The sequence below is a fragment of the Neovison vison genome, chromosome 4 (genome assembly GCF_020171115.1).
Source record: "Neovison vison isolate M4711 chromosome 4, ASM_NN_V1, whole genome shotgun sequence".
Taxonomy (NCBI): domain Eukaryota; kingdom Metazoa; phylum Chordata; class Mammalia; order Carnivora; family Mustelidae; genus Neogale; species Neogale vison.
Genome location: NC_058094.1, coordinates 163,373,403 through 163,389,997, shown reverse-complemented (window position 1 = coordinate 163,389,997; position 16,595 = coordinate 163,373,403). Strand labels below are relative to the sequence as shown.

Below are 16,595 nucleotides of genomic sequence, written 5' to 3'. Positions count from 1 at the left end.
TTTCAGTAGCTTTTTATAATCACTGCTCTACATTTGTTAGAACTAAGGAAAACTGTAGGATGAGGAATGAGTGACTTAGTGAATTTGGTAAAAAAATGATTTTTCTTCAGTTTGATGAGACACCTCATTCTTTCTTCTTGAGTTAATACTAGCTGTGGTTTTAGGGAATTCCAAACTTTCTTTCGAAGTTACTGATTGTATCAGTCAAGGTTCACTTGCAGAGAACAGAATCTACTCTAGCTGGTTTAAGCAGAGGGAGATTTATTACAGGGTATTAAATGGCTTACAGAATTTGTTGGGAAGGTGAAGAAACAGACTTCAGGTTGAGCTTCCAGGAGTGCCTTCTAGGCCCTCAACAGACCAGGCCACCAAGGGAGCAGCAACCTCTTGTATAGTCATGAAATGGGTTGCCGGAAGGGGAGTGTTCAGATCTGTACTGCCACTGACATGGGCAGGAGGTTGGCATGGGAAAATCTAGTACTTCTAGCAATGATGCTTGCTGGCAGAAGCAGCCGAAGCATGGCCCCCACCTTCCCAGTTTTTGCTTTACAAAATATTGCCTTCCACATCTCACCTAGCTTCATCGGATGGACAGCACCTAGGCCACATAGCTGCAAGGGAGTCTGGGAAATGCAGTTTTGGCCTTCCAGTCTCTGCAGTATGGGAAGTAGATGGGAAGAAGAGTTGGGCCCAGCTTCTAAATTGTTGGGCCACACCCAGTAGAGCTTTCTTCTGGGATTCAGGTCCGCCTGCTACACTTCCTCAGATTCAGAAGACAGGCAGAGAGATTTCTCCCTCCACCTCCATTTTCTGCTTGTCCCTGCATGTGTGCCTGTACATACAGCAGAGGCTAGCTCACTTTGATGAGCTGTCTCTTCTGGTTTTTATTTCATATCTAAGGTAAATAATTACTTCATGACAGTAGAATTCTCAGTGTAAGCCTGTGCTTGTCTTAGCTTTCAGACCTTTTAGGTTTCTGGGTGGGGGTGGGGGGTGGTTGGGCACAGGGCTGAGTGAAGGTGGTGTTGTGCAGTGGGTGGAGTAGCAAAGCGGAGACTGGGATTTTAGGGCCTAACTCAGTGGGTCTCAGCTGAACCCCACAGTATAATCTCTTGCTGAAGCTTTGAAGGTACCCATTTCGGAGATTCTGCTTGGATTAACCTTCGCAGTCTAATCTGATAGGCTTGGACCTGGTAAAACCCAGAAGTTCTTGGGGAGACTTGAATAGACAGCTGGGGCTGAGAAGAGCAGCCCTAACCAGACCGAATGGGTTCTTAAATTGTAATAGCATCAGAATCACCTGGAGGACTTGTTCAGTGGTCGATTGCTGGCCCCACCCCCAGAGTTTCTGATTTGTAGATCTGCGGTACATTGTGACAGTGTGCATTTCTAAAAGTTCCCATTGGAGGCTGATGGTCCAGTGCCCACACTTTGAGCACCCCTAGCCTAGAAGGAACTACTATGTATTTTCACTGTACAGAGTTGATTTCTACTCATCTGAAAAACTTTCTTCCTGCATCAACATTTTTGGAGCATCTGCTTAGTTTCTTTTCTTTGCAGGAGTTGGGAGTAAGATGCATTTGAGGAGATCATGCATATATAAATAGATAGATAGATATCTTACAGCTTTTCACTGGAAGAAGAGAGCTTTTCTTCTCCAAATTAGTATCCCTTATTCTGTGTAGGTGTTCTTGTGTTCTTCCCCACTGCCCTGTTGGACTCACAATTCTGTACTACTGCGATTTGTTAATGAGCTTACAACTGTGCTTGATTCCAGTGTTAGAAAGTCAGTTTAAAAAATATTGCTCCACGCAGAAAAATCTTTCCTGGGGTTCTCCTCCTTTTGGCTGTTCTAACTCATACTAAAATAAGAATGCATTTATTTGTCCTGAAAGTATTTTTCTGGTTCTCCTTGTCATGCTTCCTGGCACCACCTTTTAAAAACACAGTCATTGAAGTTATGTTCTTGTTTGGCTGTTTTTTAAATATGTAGGATTACCTAGTTATTGCATCTGTTTTGCAAATGCTATTGTTAACCTGTTCAAGCTATTATATCTAATGTTTGTCTTGTCAAAAATTTTACATACTCAGTGGTCCTGAAATTTTGTCCAGTGAAAACATAGATTCACTGAATTGACCTGAAATTTCCATATTAAAGTTCAGTAAAGGTAAACTTCTCCCAGTTTGGGGGGTGGGGAAAATATATATGTTATATATATCTATATATATATATATAGATATATATAGAAAATATATATGTTATATATATATATATATAGCATAGCTTTTTCAATTTTAACCCTAGGCTCTTTTCACTGAGTCTTGATTATGTGTGAAAGTTAGCTGCTATAGTATGAGGCTCTGTTGTATTGATTTAAGGAGCAAATGGTAATATTTCGTAGTCATCTGCCAAGAACTCTTTTCCTTCATGGTGATTTTCCTAACTATGCTGGAAAACTAGTACCTTTATTTAAAACTCTTAATATACAAATTTTGTTTAATAGTGGAGTCTGTTCTTACAAATGCAAATTCAGAAGCATGATGATAAAATCGGGCAATTAATTTGGAAGAACAGTAGCTGTAAATATTTACATGCTGTTAGTATAAGGAAAAAAAAAACTTACAATGAGATTCAGCCTTCTGGAAACAATCTGAAGTTTGATGAATCTTCTAAAGGCTTGTTAAAGTGATGCAGAGGGTGTATGCTGAGCCGCTGTTTGAGTTGACTTAAAAAGGGAGGCTGCATTTCTGTAGTTCCCTTTTTCCAGCTCCCCAAACTTCCTGGGTATTGATCTTTGCCATCAGGCAGAATCCATCTCAGTACACCTTCAGAACACTGGTACTTCTAGCTCTAACTTAATGTTGTCTCAAAAGAAGCTGTGTTTAGTATTCTTCCTTCACTGCACATGATACCCAACAAGATAGGAATGGGAGGTAGAAGTAGAAATGGGAATTCTGGCTATCCACACAGCAGTGGGGAGGCCAAGAGACCGGTAAAAGATTTTTCTGAATTTATCCCCAATTGAACCATAGTTATTTTGTGCTTCATTAGTATGTTCAGGACCTAATAACACACATTTCCACAGGCCGCAGGGAAATTCCATGGTGTATCTGGAACTTGGGATCTGTTTTCAAGAAGTAGCATTGGTCGAGGCTCAGATAGCAGAAGGGATGAGTTAGGAAAACGTCTGTGGTTGGTGGTTTGCTGAATGTTTTTGAAGATCCATGAGTTCCTTTCCCCTCCCTCCTCATTTTTTCCTTCTCAATTTATGTCAGGTTACTCATGGCTTAGACTTTTTGAAGAGTAAGCATGGTAGAATATAAACACCTTTCCACAAATAATACAAATAATGGATTTCATTTGAGTGCTTTAACTGTGTGTCCTTTTGTTGCTAAGCACTAGATGTTATTATCTCCTGTAACTCTTTCAGCCATCTAGGACTTCTGATTTTACAGGGGAGGAAAGGGAGACTGAGAGGTCAGAGGTCTAGCTCAAGGTCACACAACTAGTAGGTTTAGATGTCATACCTAAGCCCAGTCACAGGTGGGCTGATACTAAAGCCATGTTTTTTGTTGTTGTTATTTTGTTTTGTTTTTAAGATTTTTAAACATTTACTTATTTATTTATTTAGTGAAAGTCAGGGAGGGGCAAAGGGAGAGGGAGAGAGAGAATCCCAAGCCAACTCCACACCCAGTGCAGAGCTCAATGTAGGGCTCGGCAGGGCTCGGTCCAGCACGCTGAAATCATAACCTGAGCTGAAACCAAGAATCTGATGACATGCAACCATCTGAGCCACCCAGGCACCCCTAGAGCCATGTTCTTAGTAATAGCACTGGATGGATATACTACAGTCTGGTGGTTGTAGGAGAAAATCTTGATTTCTAGGCATGTACTATATTAGTGGTTAACATAAGTTATGGTCAGTTTGAAGCTCCCTACAATGTGGCTCAGTGGAAAGACCAATAGAGTAAGAGGTGAAAGATTTGGAATCTGATCTCAGCTCAGACGTTACCTAGATATGTAAGCAGAAATGGGTACCAGATCTGACTTTTGGGGAAGTACTTGACCCTCTTTGAGCCTTGGTTTCTCCTTCTGTAAAGTGGGTGCAATATTATGCTGTCTGCAGGTCTCAGATTTGCTGTGAAGATCCAGTGAAGTAATAGTCATGCATTGAAAATATTAAATGGTCTATACACATTAGGTGATATGACTTAGATTTGTTAGGTAACTATACGGATTTTTAAAAAATTAATTTATAGAATTCAGTACTTCAGCTAATATTTATTGAATGCCTCTTGTGCCAGACATTATACTAGATGTTGGTCATACATTAATGAATAACTCCTACTTTTTAAACAAAATTTTTTTTAAAAGATTTTATTTACTTATTTGACAGACAGAAATCACAAGTAGGCAGAGAAAGGCAGAGAGAGAGGAGGAAGCAGGCTCCCCACTGAGTAGAGAGCCTGATGCGGGGATTGATCTCAGGACCCCGGGATCATGACCTGAGCCAAAGGCAGAGGCTTAACCCACTGAGCCACTCAGATGTCTCTAAACAAAATTTTTAATAAATTTATATACCCTTCACCATTTCTCCCACCCCACTCCCCTGTCTCTAGCAACCACCAGTCTGTTCTCTGTATCTATTTTTTTTCCTCTGTATCTGTTTTTGTATAGATATATAGATTCCATATATAAGATCATACAGTCCTTGTTTTTCTCTGATTTATTTCACTTAGCATATGCTCTTGAGGTCCATCCATGTTGTTGCAAATGGCAAGATTTCATTCTTTCTTATGCCTGAATAATAATCCATTATTTATTTATTTATATGTATCTATCTATTTCACAATTTCTTTGTCCATTCATCCATCAGTGGACACTTAGGTTGTTGCTTTGTCTTGGCTATTGTAAATAAAGCTTCAGTGAACATGAGGGTGCATATATATCTTTTCAAGTTAGTGTTTTCATTTTCTTCAGATAAATACCTCTAAGTAGAATAGTTCCATTTTTTAATTTTTTTGAGGAACCTGCGTAATGTTTTCTGTAATGGCTGTGCTAATTTACATTCTCACCAGCAGTGTACAGTTACTTTTTCTCTACATTCTTGCCACTTATTATTTTCTTGTCTTTTTTTTTTCTTATAATTAGTCTAACAGGTGTAAGGTAACATCTCATTGTGGTTTTGATTCTCATTTTCCTGATGATGAGTGATACTGAGCATCTTTTCATGTATCTGTTGGCCATCTGTATGTCGTCTTTGGAGAAGTTTCACTTGTTCATGGTGTATGATCCTTTTAATAATATATTGTTGAATTTGGTTTGCAAGTATTTGTTGAGGATTTTTGCACATACGTTCATCAGGGATACTACCCTATAATATTTTTTTTTTTCTTGCAGCATCCTTTTCTGGTTTTGGTATCAGGCTAATGCTGGACTCATGAGTTTGGAAGAGTTTCTTCCTCTTCTATATTTTGTAAGAGATGGAGATGGATTGGTATTAATTCTTCTTTGAATAGTTGATAGAGTTTGTTAGTGGAGCTGTCTGGTCCTAGACTTGTTTTTTGGGAGGTTTTAAATTATTGATTAAATCTCCTTACTAGTAATTGGTGTCTTCAGATTTTTGTATTTCATTATGATTCAGTCTTGGTAAGTTGTGTGTTTCTAGGCATTTACTCATTTCTTCTAGGTTGTCCCATTTGTTAATATAATTGTTATAGTGGTCTTTTATCTTTCGTATTTTGGTGGTACCAGTTGATGTCTCCTCTTTCATTTTCGATTTTATTTGTGCCATCTGTCTTTTATGCTTGGTGAATCTGGTCAAAGGTTTGTCAGTTTTGTTCATTATTCAAAGAACCAGCTGTGTTACATTGATGTTTCCTATTGTCATTTTAGTCCTGTTTTCATTGATCTCTGCTCTCATCTTTGTTGTTTTCTCCCTCTATGGATTATGTTCCCCTGTGCCCCTGGATCCTGGCAGAGTCGCAGAGTGAAAGCCTTGTTTCTTAGGGAGGTGCAGTCCTGCTGGGGGATACTGATGTGCATTTGGGGGTTAGCAATGGAAGAATGGTGTGGGAATTTAGGGCAGGGGAAGTTCACTCTAAAATAGCATGGCCCCGGGAAAGCTTGATGAAGTGCATGGAATAGTGAAGTGATTAGATTTGGCTAAGATCAAGTGTAGATTTTGAAGGATGTGGTATTCAAATGGAGCAAGAATAGTTCACTTGGTAGAAACCTAACCTTTGTTTTTAAAAGGAAACCCAGCTAAGTGCCTGTGGTAACCATATGCCTTCTAAAAAATGTCACATATGGGGGCACCTGGGTGGCTCAGAATGTTAAGCATCTGCTTTTGGCTCAGGTCATGATCTGTGGGTCCTGGGATCGAGTTCCACTTTGGGCTCCTTGCTCAGCTGGGAGACTGCTTCTTCTCTCCCTCTCCCTCTTCTGCTTGTGCTCTCTCTGTCTCTGTTTCAGTAAAATAAAATATTTTTTAAAAATGTCACATATGGGGGCACCTGGGTGGCTCAGTGGGTTAAGCCGCTGCCTTCGGCTCAGGTCATGATCTCAGAGACCTGGGATCGAGTCCCGCGTCGGGCTGTCTGCTCAGCGGGGAGCCTGCTTCCTCCTCTCTCTCTCTGCCTGCCTCTCTGCCTACTTGTGATCTCTCTCTGTCAAATAAATAAATAAAATCTTTAAAAAAAAAAATGTCACATATGGACTGTTTCAAGATACGGAACTTGGAGGGACTTTGTCCGCCCTTAAGAGGATGGAGGCGTTTTTATGCTGTCTCATCTTCTTCAGTAGTGTTTGGCCTAGCCTACCTTTCTCAGAATATAAACCTGAAAGGAAGGAATCTTCTCTGGAAATGTGTAGATTGGCACTATCATCAGGCACTATCATCAGTCTTAGGTTGGTTAGTATTCTGTTTTTTCCTCCTTAATTGAACAGCAAAGAATACTAATTTAGAATTTTAAAAAGATTTCCAAATCTTATGGACAAAAAAAATGCATTGGTGGTTGCAAGTGCTCAGTTGAAATTAAAGGAGTTATCAGTCTTGCTTTGGGAAACAAGGTGAGTAGCCAGCTCGTTTTAGAAAAACTACCTTTCCCATTCCAGTGATTAGTTAATAAAATTATTCCTGACAGTGGCAGTCCAAGAAGCTGGGCAGTTACACATTTAGAGACAGAGAACCCATTGTCCAAAGATCTCAGAAGAGCCTCTGCAAACACACAGAAGGGATTTAGAACAATTTGCATAAATCTCCCTGTGGATAGCGACATGGCTCTGGTATTAGGGTGGTTCCAGGAACCCCTCCTTGGCTGTATCATGGGGTGACGCTGTGCTTGGTGAGATTTCAGTCTCATGACGGTTATTGCCAGCAGGATTGGGTGATGGGACACTGAATAAGCCCACTGTTTGGTTCCACATAAGGACTCTTTTGTGTTGGCCTGGGGTAGCCATATTCAAGTTTGTCTTGCTTTTTCTCCACTGATGTTTTTGGACTTTGTGGGCTGGGGAATTAAGCACAACACCTATTCTGAGCTAATCTGTCAAATTTTGTTCTCAATAGGTAACCATAGACCCTTGTATTTCTAGAATGTGGAGAATAATAGTCATACCTTTGGAGACTTTGACTTCTTAAATTAAAAATTGGGGAGGGAAGGAGACCTTGCTTGGCATGCCCAGATAGCTAGGTATTCATGTGTGTTCCTGGCAGTACTGTGAGAAGTAATTCCCTTGTTTGTTAATATGATTTGCCTTGTTCTTTAAGAACTGTGTTCTCTTGCATAGTTAACAAACAAGTTGTATTTTAATATTTAATATTCCTCTGTGGAAAGGTATAGATCACTCTGGTGTGTAGTTTAAAAATGCCAGGTGGTCACAGATCTGTTTCCAGTTTTCTTTTTTTCTACTTTTTGGGGAAAAAAAATGATATACATTAAGTACCACATATTAAGAGCTTTACTGGTTTCTTGCACAGACTGTTACCATTCTAGAAGCCACATAAGGAGTCTGATTTAAAATCCAGGGAGTAGTTTATGCAATGGGGAAATTTGGTGCTTTAAGTACAAAAATGACATCTACTAATTTCTAACCTGGAGTTTATTTTCTTTCAGTCTGCTAGCTTGATTTCTCAGCTTTGTTCTAATAATATAAACATTTTTATGTTTATTTATAGGTGGTTTTAACCAAGAGAGCAGATCCAGCTGAGCTTAGAACAATATTTTTGAAGGTCAGTATAAAGGAATGTTTCTTGTTTCTTGTTTGATTTGTGTTCTTGAACTTTTAAAGATTATTTTCAAACAGCTCTTATTTCATTGTTTTATATATATATATATATATATATATATAAAATACCTTAAGTAAAGGATCTTTACTTAAGACTTATGAAAGAGATCCATTTCAATTCTATCTGTTTTTTGAAATGTATCAGCAGCTTGCAGGTGACTGTGAGGACAATATGGTTTACATTTTAATTTCTTGTCTCTCACTTGGTGTCAGATAGTGGAAGGGGGTTGTTGGGGGATTTAGTCTCACAACTCATTGACCCTTCCAGGACTTACCTATGTGTTGTGATGATTGTGGTTTTTCTCCTAGGAAGCTGAAAGCTCTTTGTTAACATATCCATAACCTTGATCCATCCAGAGAGGGCTATCTTTGCCTCTCATTGGCCATCGTTGTTACCATCATCATCATTATGGTTTTATTGCAGCTGTGGTTCATGATGGAAGCCCATTATGAGTAACAATACATACCAGTTCATGACAGATACCGTATATTTCCTTTGTTTCTTAAATTTACCCTACTTGGTGACCTTGGGCAGTGAATGAATGATAGATACTCAAATAGAAGTCTACCCAAGGTCCCAAACCTTGGATCACGTAATGTTATTTTACCTTGATTAAACTACTCAAAAAAGGAAAGGCCACCTTTGTAAAGATCATTCAAAAGGTATATATGTGGGCCTTTTCTAAACATGATGGAAAAGCAGCTGTGCTGTATTCTTGAGGACGAAGGCTTCAAATGAAACACTTCGCATGCTGCTGTGTACCAAATACATGGCCCTGAAAGTCACTAATTCTGTGAGCATCTCTTTCCTCATGAAAGTGTGGTATGGTTAAAAAATACTGAGAAATCAGAGAATTTGAATACCGACAGGACTATCTGATATAAAGGAATTGTTACTGATTTTTTTTTTCTGAATGATGATATTGTGATAGGAGCTATAAAGAGTCTTTTTCTGTTAGAGATACACAGTGAAGTGTTTATAGATAAGATTATGTCTGAGGTTGGCTTTTAAACTCCCCAGTTTTGGTGGGGGAGGGAAAATGGCTTGTCTGTGTGGTGGTAATATTTGAAATTGGTAAAAGGAACATTGAGTTTCTTACCCTATTCTTTCTACTTTGTTCATGTATGAACATCTTGTGAGTTATAAAAATTTGTAAAGATTGAGTGAAAAAACTTGGGTGAACGTGCCCAGTGCCTGATATGCATTGATAACTGATTCAGTAAGTATTTGAAATTAAATAATTCAACACGAGAGACAGGCTTCAAAAGGAGATGGTTAAAAATGTGAGGGCTGGGGGTGGGGGAGAAGGGATAATATGTAAGGAGGTTTGGATTATGTATAAGAGAGCAGAATTCTTTATAAATTTGGTTTTAACCTGAAAGGACAATACAGTATACAGATTCGAAGGTGGAAAAGGATTATAGGTCATGCAATTCCAGAAGACAGAAATGCTTTGTTTCTCACCTGGACTAGTATCTCTTACTCTGCATTTGGGACCCACCGTAATTGGGATGAGGTGTGTATGTGGGAACCGTGGACATTTTTATTGTGTATATTTAAGATCTATAGTATAAAACTTAAAATTCTAGGAGACCACTTGCAGTGGGTTGCCAGAGACCCTAGAGAAATGGTTAAAAGCTCATTAACCTCAGCTGGCAATGTCATAATCATTCTTCGAACTCAGGACCTCGCTATTACTTCTGTTTTCTAAACCAGCAGTAATTGTGGGCATCTTTCTGACAGGAAATGGGAACAAGTTTGAAGATCTTAGTAGATGGTACATCTTGGGTACCTCTTGGTCTTTGGCGTGATCCAGTAGAAAGACTCCACCTGGGTAAAAGCTATGCCCACCTTTTGAGGCCGCATGGCAGCTGGGTTAGGTTAAGATCCCACTTTGGAGAGCCTGTCTTTTCCATCTACTCCCGTTAATAGGAGGCGAGTCCCTGCTGGAGACAAATCAGATTGGTCAGAGTTCTGGAGAGCCACCTGTGAGGTTTCTGTGTCAGTGAGCCTGAAAGCTTGGGCGGGATCTTGGGCAGCACATAGGGAAATGCCGTCTGCTCTTGGGGTGGCTAAGACGACGTGGCTTTTGAGTGAGAGTGTGACTTAGAATCCAAGGGAACGATGGGGCCAGGAAGGCGGGGGGGGACTGTCCATGAAGAAGAGAGTGATCAGCAGTTTCTGGAAGGGATTGTGGCTCTGGCAGAGGTTCGGGTGATCTCATCAGGCCTGGGCAGGGTCGTACCAACACAAATCCACCTTGGCTCAGCATGTGGGGGATCTCTTGTTTACCATCTGCCACAGATGGTGTTGTGGTGGGAGGAGGAAAGGGATGAGGAGAATTGGGATGAGGGTTGGGGATTCTGCCAGGCACGGCTCCACTGTGGCCAGGCTTTCCCGTTAAGTGGGGATCAGCAGTAAGCTCTCTGCAAACTGGACTACTTTGCTGATTTTCTGTGACTTTCTCCTGACTTTTCTTCCTGATAAATAAACCAGCCTTCTGACTGTCACGCTAGTTAGAGGATTTTTCTGTAGCTCGGGGGAGGGGGACCATTGGACCAGATGAGCTGATAGCAGGGGAGATGGCAACTGTGGAGGTCCGAGAGAGCCAGTGGAACTGGCAGAGAGGAGGAAAGAGGGGTCCTGGAGGACGGAGATGGGCCCTTGAGAAGGGCTACACTTTCTTCTTTTTTTGTGGGGAGGGGTTGCTTACTGTATGTGAAGTGTAGCATTAAGTGTTGGGGATATAAAGATGCATAAATCATGGATCCTGCTTTTTACTAGTTCACTGTGTGTAAGTGTAAACAAAAAAAAAGCCATGATATGGTTGATAAGCATTATATGGTGTTAATTAGTAGGAAGATGATGTGGGGCTAATTAGATCTAGCCGAGGTCATTGCAATTACAGAGAGGTGGTGGTTTGGAGCTGGGCTTGACAGTGAGTAGGTACTTACCAGCTGGAGATGGTAGAGGGGGGCTGTGGGCAGAGGGCAGAGGAGGACCATTCCGGGCAGAGGCAGTAGCAGGTGTGGAACAGAGGGCTGTAAGAGTGCCAGGCGGGGGGTGACCTGGAGCACAGGCTCTTGGGCAGCGCACTTGGGTGGTGGGCAGGGGGCACTCGGTGGCTGGCAGTCCTAGCCTGAGGAGGTTGAGTTGGTTATGCAGCCTCTTCGGGTGACAAGTGGTGGCTAACATTTTGTCTGCGTGTGGAAGTTGAAGTCCAGGTGTGGTCAGTTTGGTTTCTAATCTAAGAGTTGACATGCGTTTTGGAGCAGGTGTACTGAGTGCTCCCAGTTTAAAAACACCGTGAAACCTCGAGGTGAGTAGGGTGTATAGAAGAGGTATAAGCAGCAACCAAGTCTTCAAGGAGTTCAGCTTTTACACGGGAGACCACATTTACAGGTACGCAGCAGGTGAAAAAGAATCTAGCACGTAAGTGCCAGTGCGGTGAGCGAATATGGAAGTTGAGGTCCAGGTGTGGTCAGTTCTGTTTTGTGGCACGCAGGAAACCGAAAGGCTGGAGTGGCCTCTGTGGTGAGGAGTGGTCGGAGAAGGCTCTCTGGAGAGGGACCTGGGAGAGCAGCAGGGCGAGTGGGCACTGGAGTCAGGAGGAGGGCAGCTGGGGAGTTCCGGGGAGAGGGCCATATTGGAGGGAAGGCCGGGAGATGGGTTTGCGAGCACACAGCCTCTCCACATTGAAGGATTCTTGCTCCTTCAACTTGTTGATTTAAATTCAGCTCTGTGCCAGGGAGTCTGCCAAGCCTTACAGGCTTTTTTTGTGGGTGACAAAATTAGCAAGGTAATTGGGAGTTTGGCACGCCTGCTGAACAATAGGAAGCCACTGGGTTCATCCAGTGACACTGGCAGGGTGGGTCGAGATTTGGCAGCAGGGTCATGAGTTAGGCGGCCTTGGGGGATAATCCCTGAAGACTTGTTAGGGTTATGATAGCAGCAGGTGGATGGAGAATGGGGGAGGTTAAGACATTTTGAAGGACTGCTTGATGGACATGATCTTGTACAATGTACGAGAGGGTGCAGGGGTAAATACAACCCCTGGATAGAGCCTGGGTTAGGGAGGTGCCAGTAATGAGAAGGGGAAAATTGAGAAGGACATTGTTGGCTCAAGGGAGAGCAAAGAGGGTGGTATGTACTGTTTATAGGTGGAAGTAGCTGAATGCCTGTAGTTTAAGTTGTGGGAGATGACAAAACTGGGTAAAGGGACTAGACAAGGGGAATAGGCCTTATGACAGTTTGTAATGATACATAGTGAATTACACTTGGATTTTTTATAATTGTTCTTTGTCAGCAAAACATATGTATTTAGAAATTAGTTAATAAAATTGGAAAAACAGTTAATTTCTTTATTGAAAACTTAAGATGAGGAAATGCTTCATATTGGCAAAAATTTAAAAAGCAAAAGTATATAAAGAAAATTATGTGATTCTGCTGTATAACTAAAATCCATATCTATATCTATGTATAAATATGTAAAATTATATTTTATATACCTCTCTCTGTCCGTATTTCTGTGTATGTATATAAAACCTTTTTTTCCTTAACAGGAGAAAAAATACTTTTTTATCCAGCTTTCCCTTTACCTAATACGTTAGGAAAACTTTTTTCCTATAATTGAATGTATTTCTACAGTATTTTTATTGTGAGCTATCCCTGTGTATGGCTCTTTTTACCATAATTTATCTAGCCACTTCATATTTTTGGATGCTTAGTTGTGTTTCCTGCTTTGCTAGTATAACAACACTGTACTGAATACTCTTGGACCTGCATTTTTGCATATAGCCTGCATATGTTTAATCATATTAAAACTTACAAAAATTTGTAAGGGAGAGAGAGAGGCTTCAGGTCACTTGTAAAATCTAGTCCCCAAAAGGATTAAATACCATTTTAAAGGTGGTGAGAGCTGTGTGGTCCACTCCCTTGACGGGGACCCCTGTGGGCCCTGGGGCCCCGTTGTCAGTACATTCTTACTATGATCTGTCTTTGTCCGTCAGTTGAAGGAACAACCTTTGACATTTTTACTGTAATCACAAGGCAGACCACCCAGCCTTGGTAATGTGCTGGTTTTGCAACCTGAAGAAAACTGTTTTCCATGTTCAGATTAATATGTTCTTATATTTATAAAATTATTTCATTATCACCTCTAAAAACTGGGGCAGAAAATATCTTGATTTTTTAAAAAATGTAAAATGCTGAGGTATAAATCAAGTGCCCAAATCATAAATGTACATACAGCTCCATTAATGTTCCCAAAGTGAGCTCACACCTTGTAACGAGCCCCCCCAGAAGCCATCTGATGCCCTGTCTAGTCAGGATCCACCTCTTCTGAGGGGAACCAGTTGTCTGGTTTTCAGCTTCTTAAAAATGGAAAAAACACTATATTTTCTTGTGTCTCATTTCTTTCACTCTTGCTTTATTTATTTATTAAAAAAGATTTTATTTATTTGACACAGAGATCACAAGCAGGCAGAGAGGTAGGCAGAGAGAGAAGGGGGAAGCAGGCTCCCTTCTAAGCAGACAGCCCGACATGGGGATTGAGCCCAGGACCCTGAGACCATGTCCTGAGCCGAAGGCAGAGGCTTTAACCCACTGAGCCACCCAGGCACCCCTCCCTCTTGCTTTAGTTGTTAAAATTCATTCCTGTTGTTGCATGTGGTTGGCGTTCTCCTATTCTCATGGCCGTGTTGCATTCTGTAGTGTGATTGTACCACAGTACACAGTTCATCTGTACATCCTATTGTTGGTTGTTGTTTGAGTTATTTTCCATCTTTTCGCTATTGAAGCTAATGCTGCTATGGACATTACAATGCCATTGTAATGGCACACGTTTCTCTGTACATGTTTCTGTTAGAGACCTCCTTAGAGTTGAAATTGCTGTGTCTGTGGTTCTGTGCATGTTCAGTTAGAGGAGATGCTGCCAGACAGTGTTCTAAAGTGGTTTGACAGTTTACTCTCATGACACCAGTGTATGAGAATTGCATTCGCTCCCTGTTTCTGCAAACACTTGTTATTTCTTTTTAATTGTCCTATGTATGGGTTAGAGGTATGGCATTATAAATTTATTTTGCACTTTCAGTGGAATTCTTTTTAAGGGGGACAGCAGCTCAACAATGATTCTGAATGTTACCTGGGGGAAAAATCAAAGACTGATCATGGCCCAGAAAACTCCCAGGAGGGAAAGTAGCACAATAATTTTAAACTTTCTTCCATCCAATAGATGTGTATTGACCATGGTTCTCTCTGCCTGACACCAGTCCAGGACCCTGAGGATGTTGCAGTGAGAACCACGCGCACAAATCCTGTCCAGACAGAGCTTTCCCTTTAGTTGTAGCAATTAAGGTGCATGCAGTCTTGGAAGAGTAGACAGGTGAGTTGGCCAGGACTCCTGCTGGAGGAATGGTAGAAGTTGACAGCACATCCCTTCATGGAATTTGATGGATGAAGCATCCCTTCATGGAATTTGAGGGCAGCCCCAGAGGGGAGTCTCTACCTTAGGAAGCCATTTGTCGCCAACTGAACAGAACTAGTGCTGAAGAAGGACTTACTTGCCAGGCTGTTCCCTGATGATCATGTGATAATTAGTATGTGATACACTTGCATCTTAAAGACAAGGGAAGGGAGAATGATTTCATTTGTGCTCCTGGGACAATCAAGAGATTAAGTGGGAAAAACTAAAGTAGGAGGATCCTCACCTCAGACCACATAAAACAATAAAGTACCAGTGCATTGAAACTTAAAAAATAAGCCTACTTAAAAGTTAAGAGAAAATATGGGTAGATATTAGTCTTGAGATGAGGAAGGCCTAGGTTTTAGATTTAGAAGTAAGCAATGGAAGAAATTGCAGAGGAGGAAGAAAAATCTACAGACTCCGTTATCTACAAGTATCAAACTGGATAAATATTTGCAACAAATCTGGTAGAGGGGGGAAAGGGCATGTTCACACACTGCTGGTGGGAGTGTAGATTGGTACAGTCTTTTCTGGAGAGCAGCGTGATAATAAGTATCAAGAGCCTTCAAGTTCCCTCTCCTTGACTCAACATTTTCTCTTCCAGGAGTGTAGCCTTTGAAGATTGCCAAGAATTTGGATAATTGTTATATACAAGCTGGTTACCTTAGCTTTATTTAAAAATAGCCCAAACTGGAAAACAACCTTAACATCTACTGGTGGGAGAAGAGTTAAATTGTGTTTTTAGCTAAATTAATTACTCACTGCTGTAAGCAAACTAGGTATGATTCTCTATCATGGCTCGTTGTAGTTAGCTGGGACATCTCCCTTGTACTTCTGTCTTGTTTTGCCTCCAGAAGATCAAATATAATTCTTCCATGTTTCCAAAAATCCAATTCAATGCTAAGTGAATAATAGGGGATTCTTGGACCATTTTTGAGCTTTGCTTTTGTACCATGCTAAAAATTAACCAAAAACGGATTGTACAGAACATTTATGAAGTGCTTATTGTGTATAGTGTATTGTGCTAAGTATATTATGTGATTATTCGTTTATTTCTGGCATTGACCTTAAGAATCCCAGAGGTGTTATTATCCCAGTTTTACAGGGGAGGAGCCAGAGGCCTGGGAAGCTTACTTTACAGGTCATCCAGGTGGTGAGAGGCAGAAGCAGAGCTCAGTGCAGCCCAGGCCTGAGGGACTCCAGGGCTTGTTCCTGAGTATCTAAGCAAGTTTATCCTGCCTTGGAATTAAAATGTAGAAGTAACAAGTGACTTTTAGAAACAGTTGTAATGGTACTTGACCCTGTGGCTGCAGAGGGAGTGGAGGTGCTTTGGTTGCACTTCCCTTCCCGGGTGCACCACATCACAGTGGCCTCCGGGGTGGTCACTGTCCTCCAGCTTGCCTTGCTCTTCGTGCAGCTCTCGGAATTCACCTCCCCACCCCCAGTCACTGTCCTGTCCCCAGGGTCAACAGGTCTTCTCCTCTGCCGTCAGAATACCGGATGATCCTGTGTTGTTTCTCAGCATCCCCTGTGTCCCCTGGGACTCCACGAGACAGGGATGAGAAGCTTCCTGCTTCCCGGCACTGGATTCTGCCACTAAAGGCAGGAGGAACGCTGTGGGAAAGCATTGAGTGTACCCAATTCTTACGGGCCATTTCTACTCTGGAACGGAGAGGAAGCTAACTAGAGCAGCCTTTCACATCTCCTTCCATAAAATCCCATGAGAAGCCGTACAGTTGACAGTTTGCTTTCCAGCTTAGCCTGTTTGTCCTGCTTTTTTGCATTATTGGTGTCCTTGAAACAAATGGGGCAAAAGAATTAGGTTGTTCCCATCCATGATT

At 41.4% G+C, this 16,595-nt stretch overlaps 1 protein-coding gene across 2 annotated transcripts in view; it reads left to right on the top strand.

Moving 5' to 3' along the window:
• The window catches only part of SLC25A13 (solute carrier family 25 member 13), a 182,065-nt gene that overhangs the window by 18,216 nt on the left and 147,254 nt on the right, over positions 1-16,595 (top strand). For both annotated transcript variants that reach the window (XM_044246082.1, XM_044246081.1), the window contains exon 2: positions 8,181-8,234. In XM_044246082.1, the coding sequence (XP_044102017.1) occupies positions 8,181-8,234 (54 nt within the window). The remainder of the gene's footprint in view (positions 1-8,180; positions 8,235-16,595) is intronic.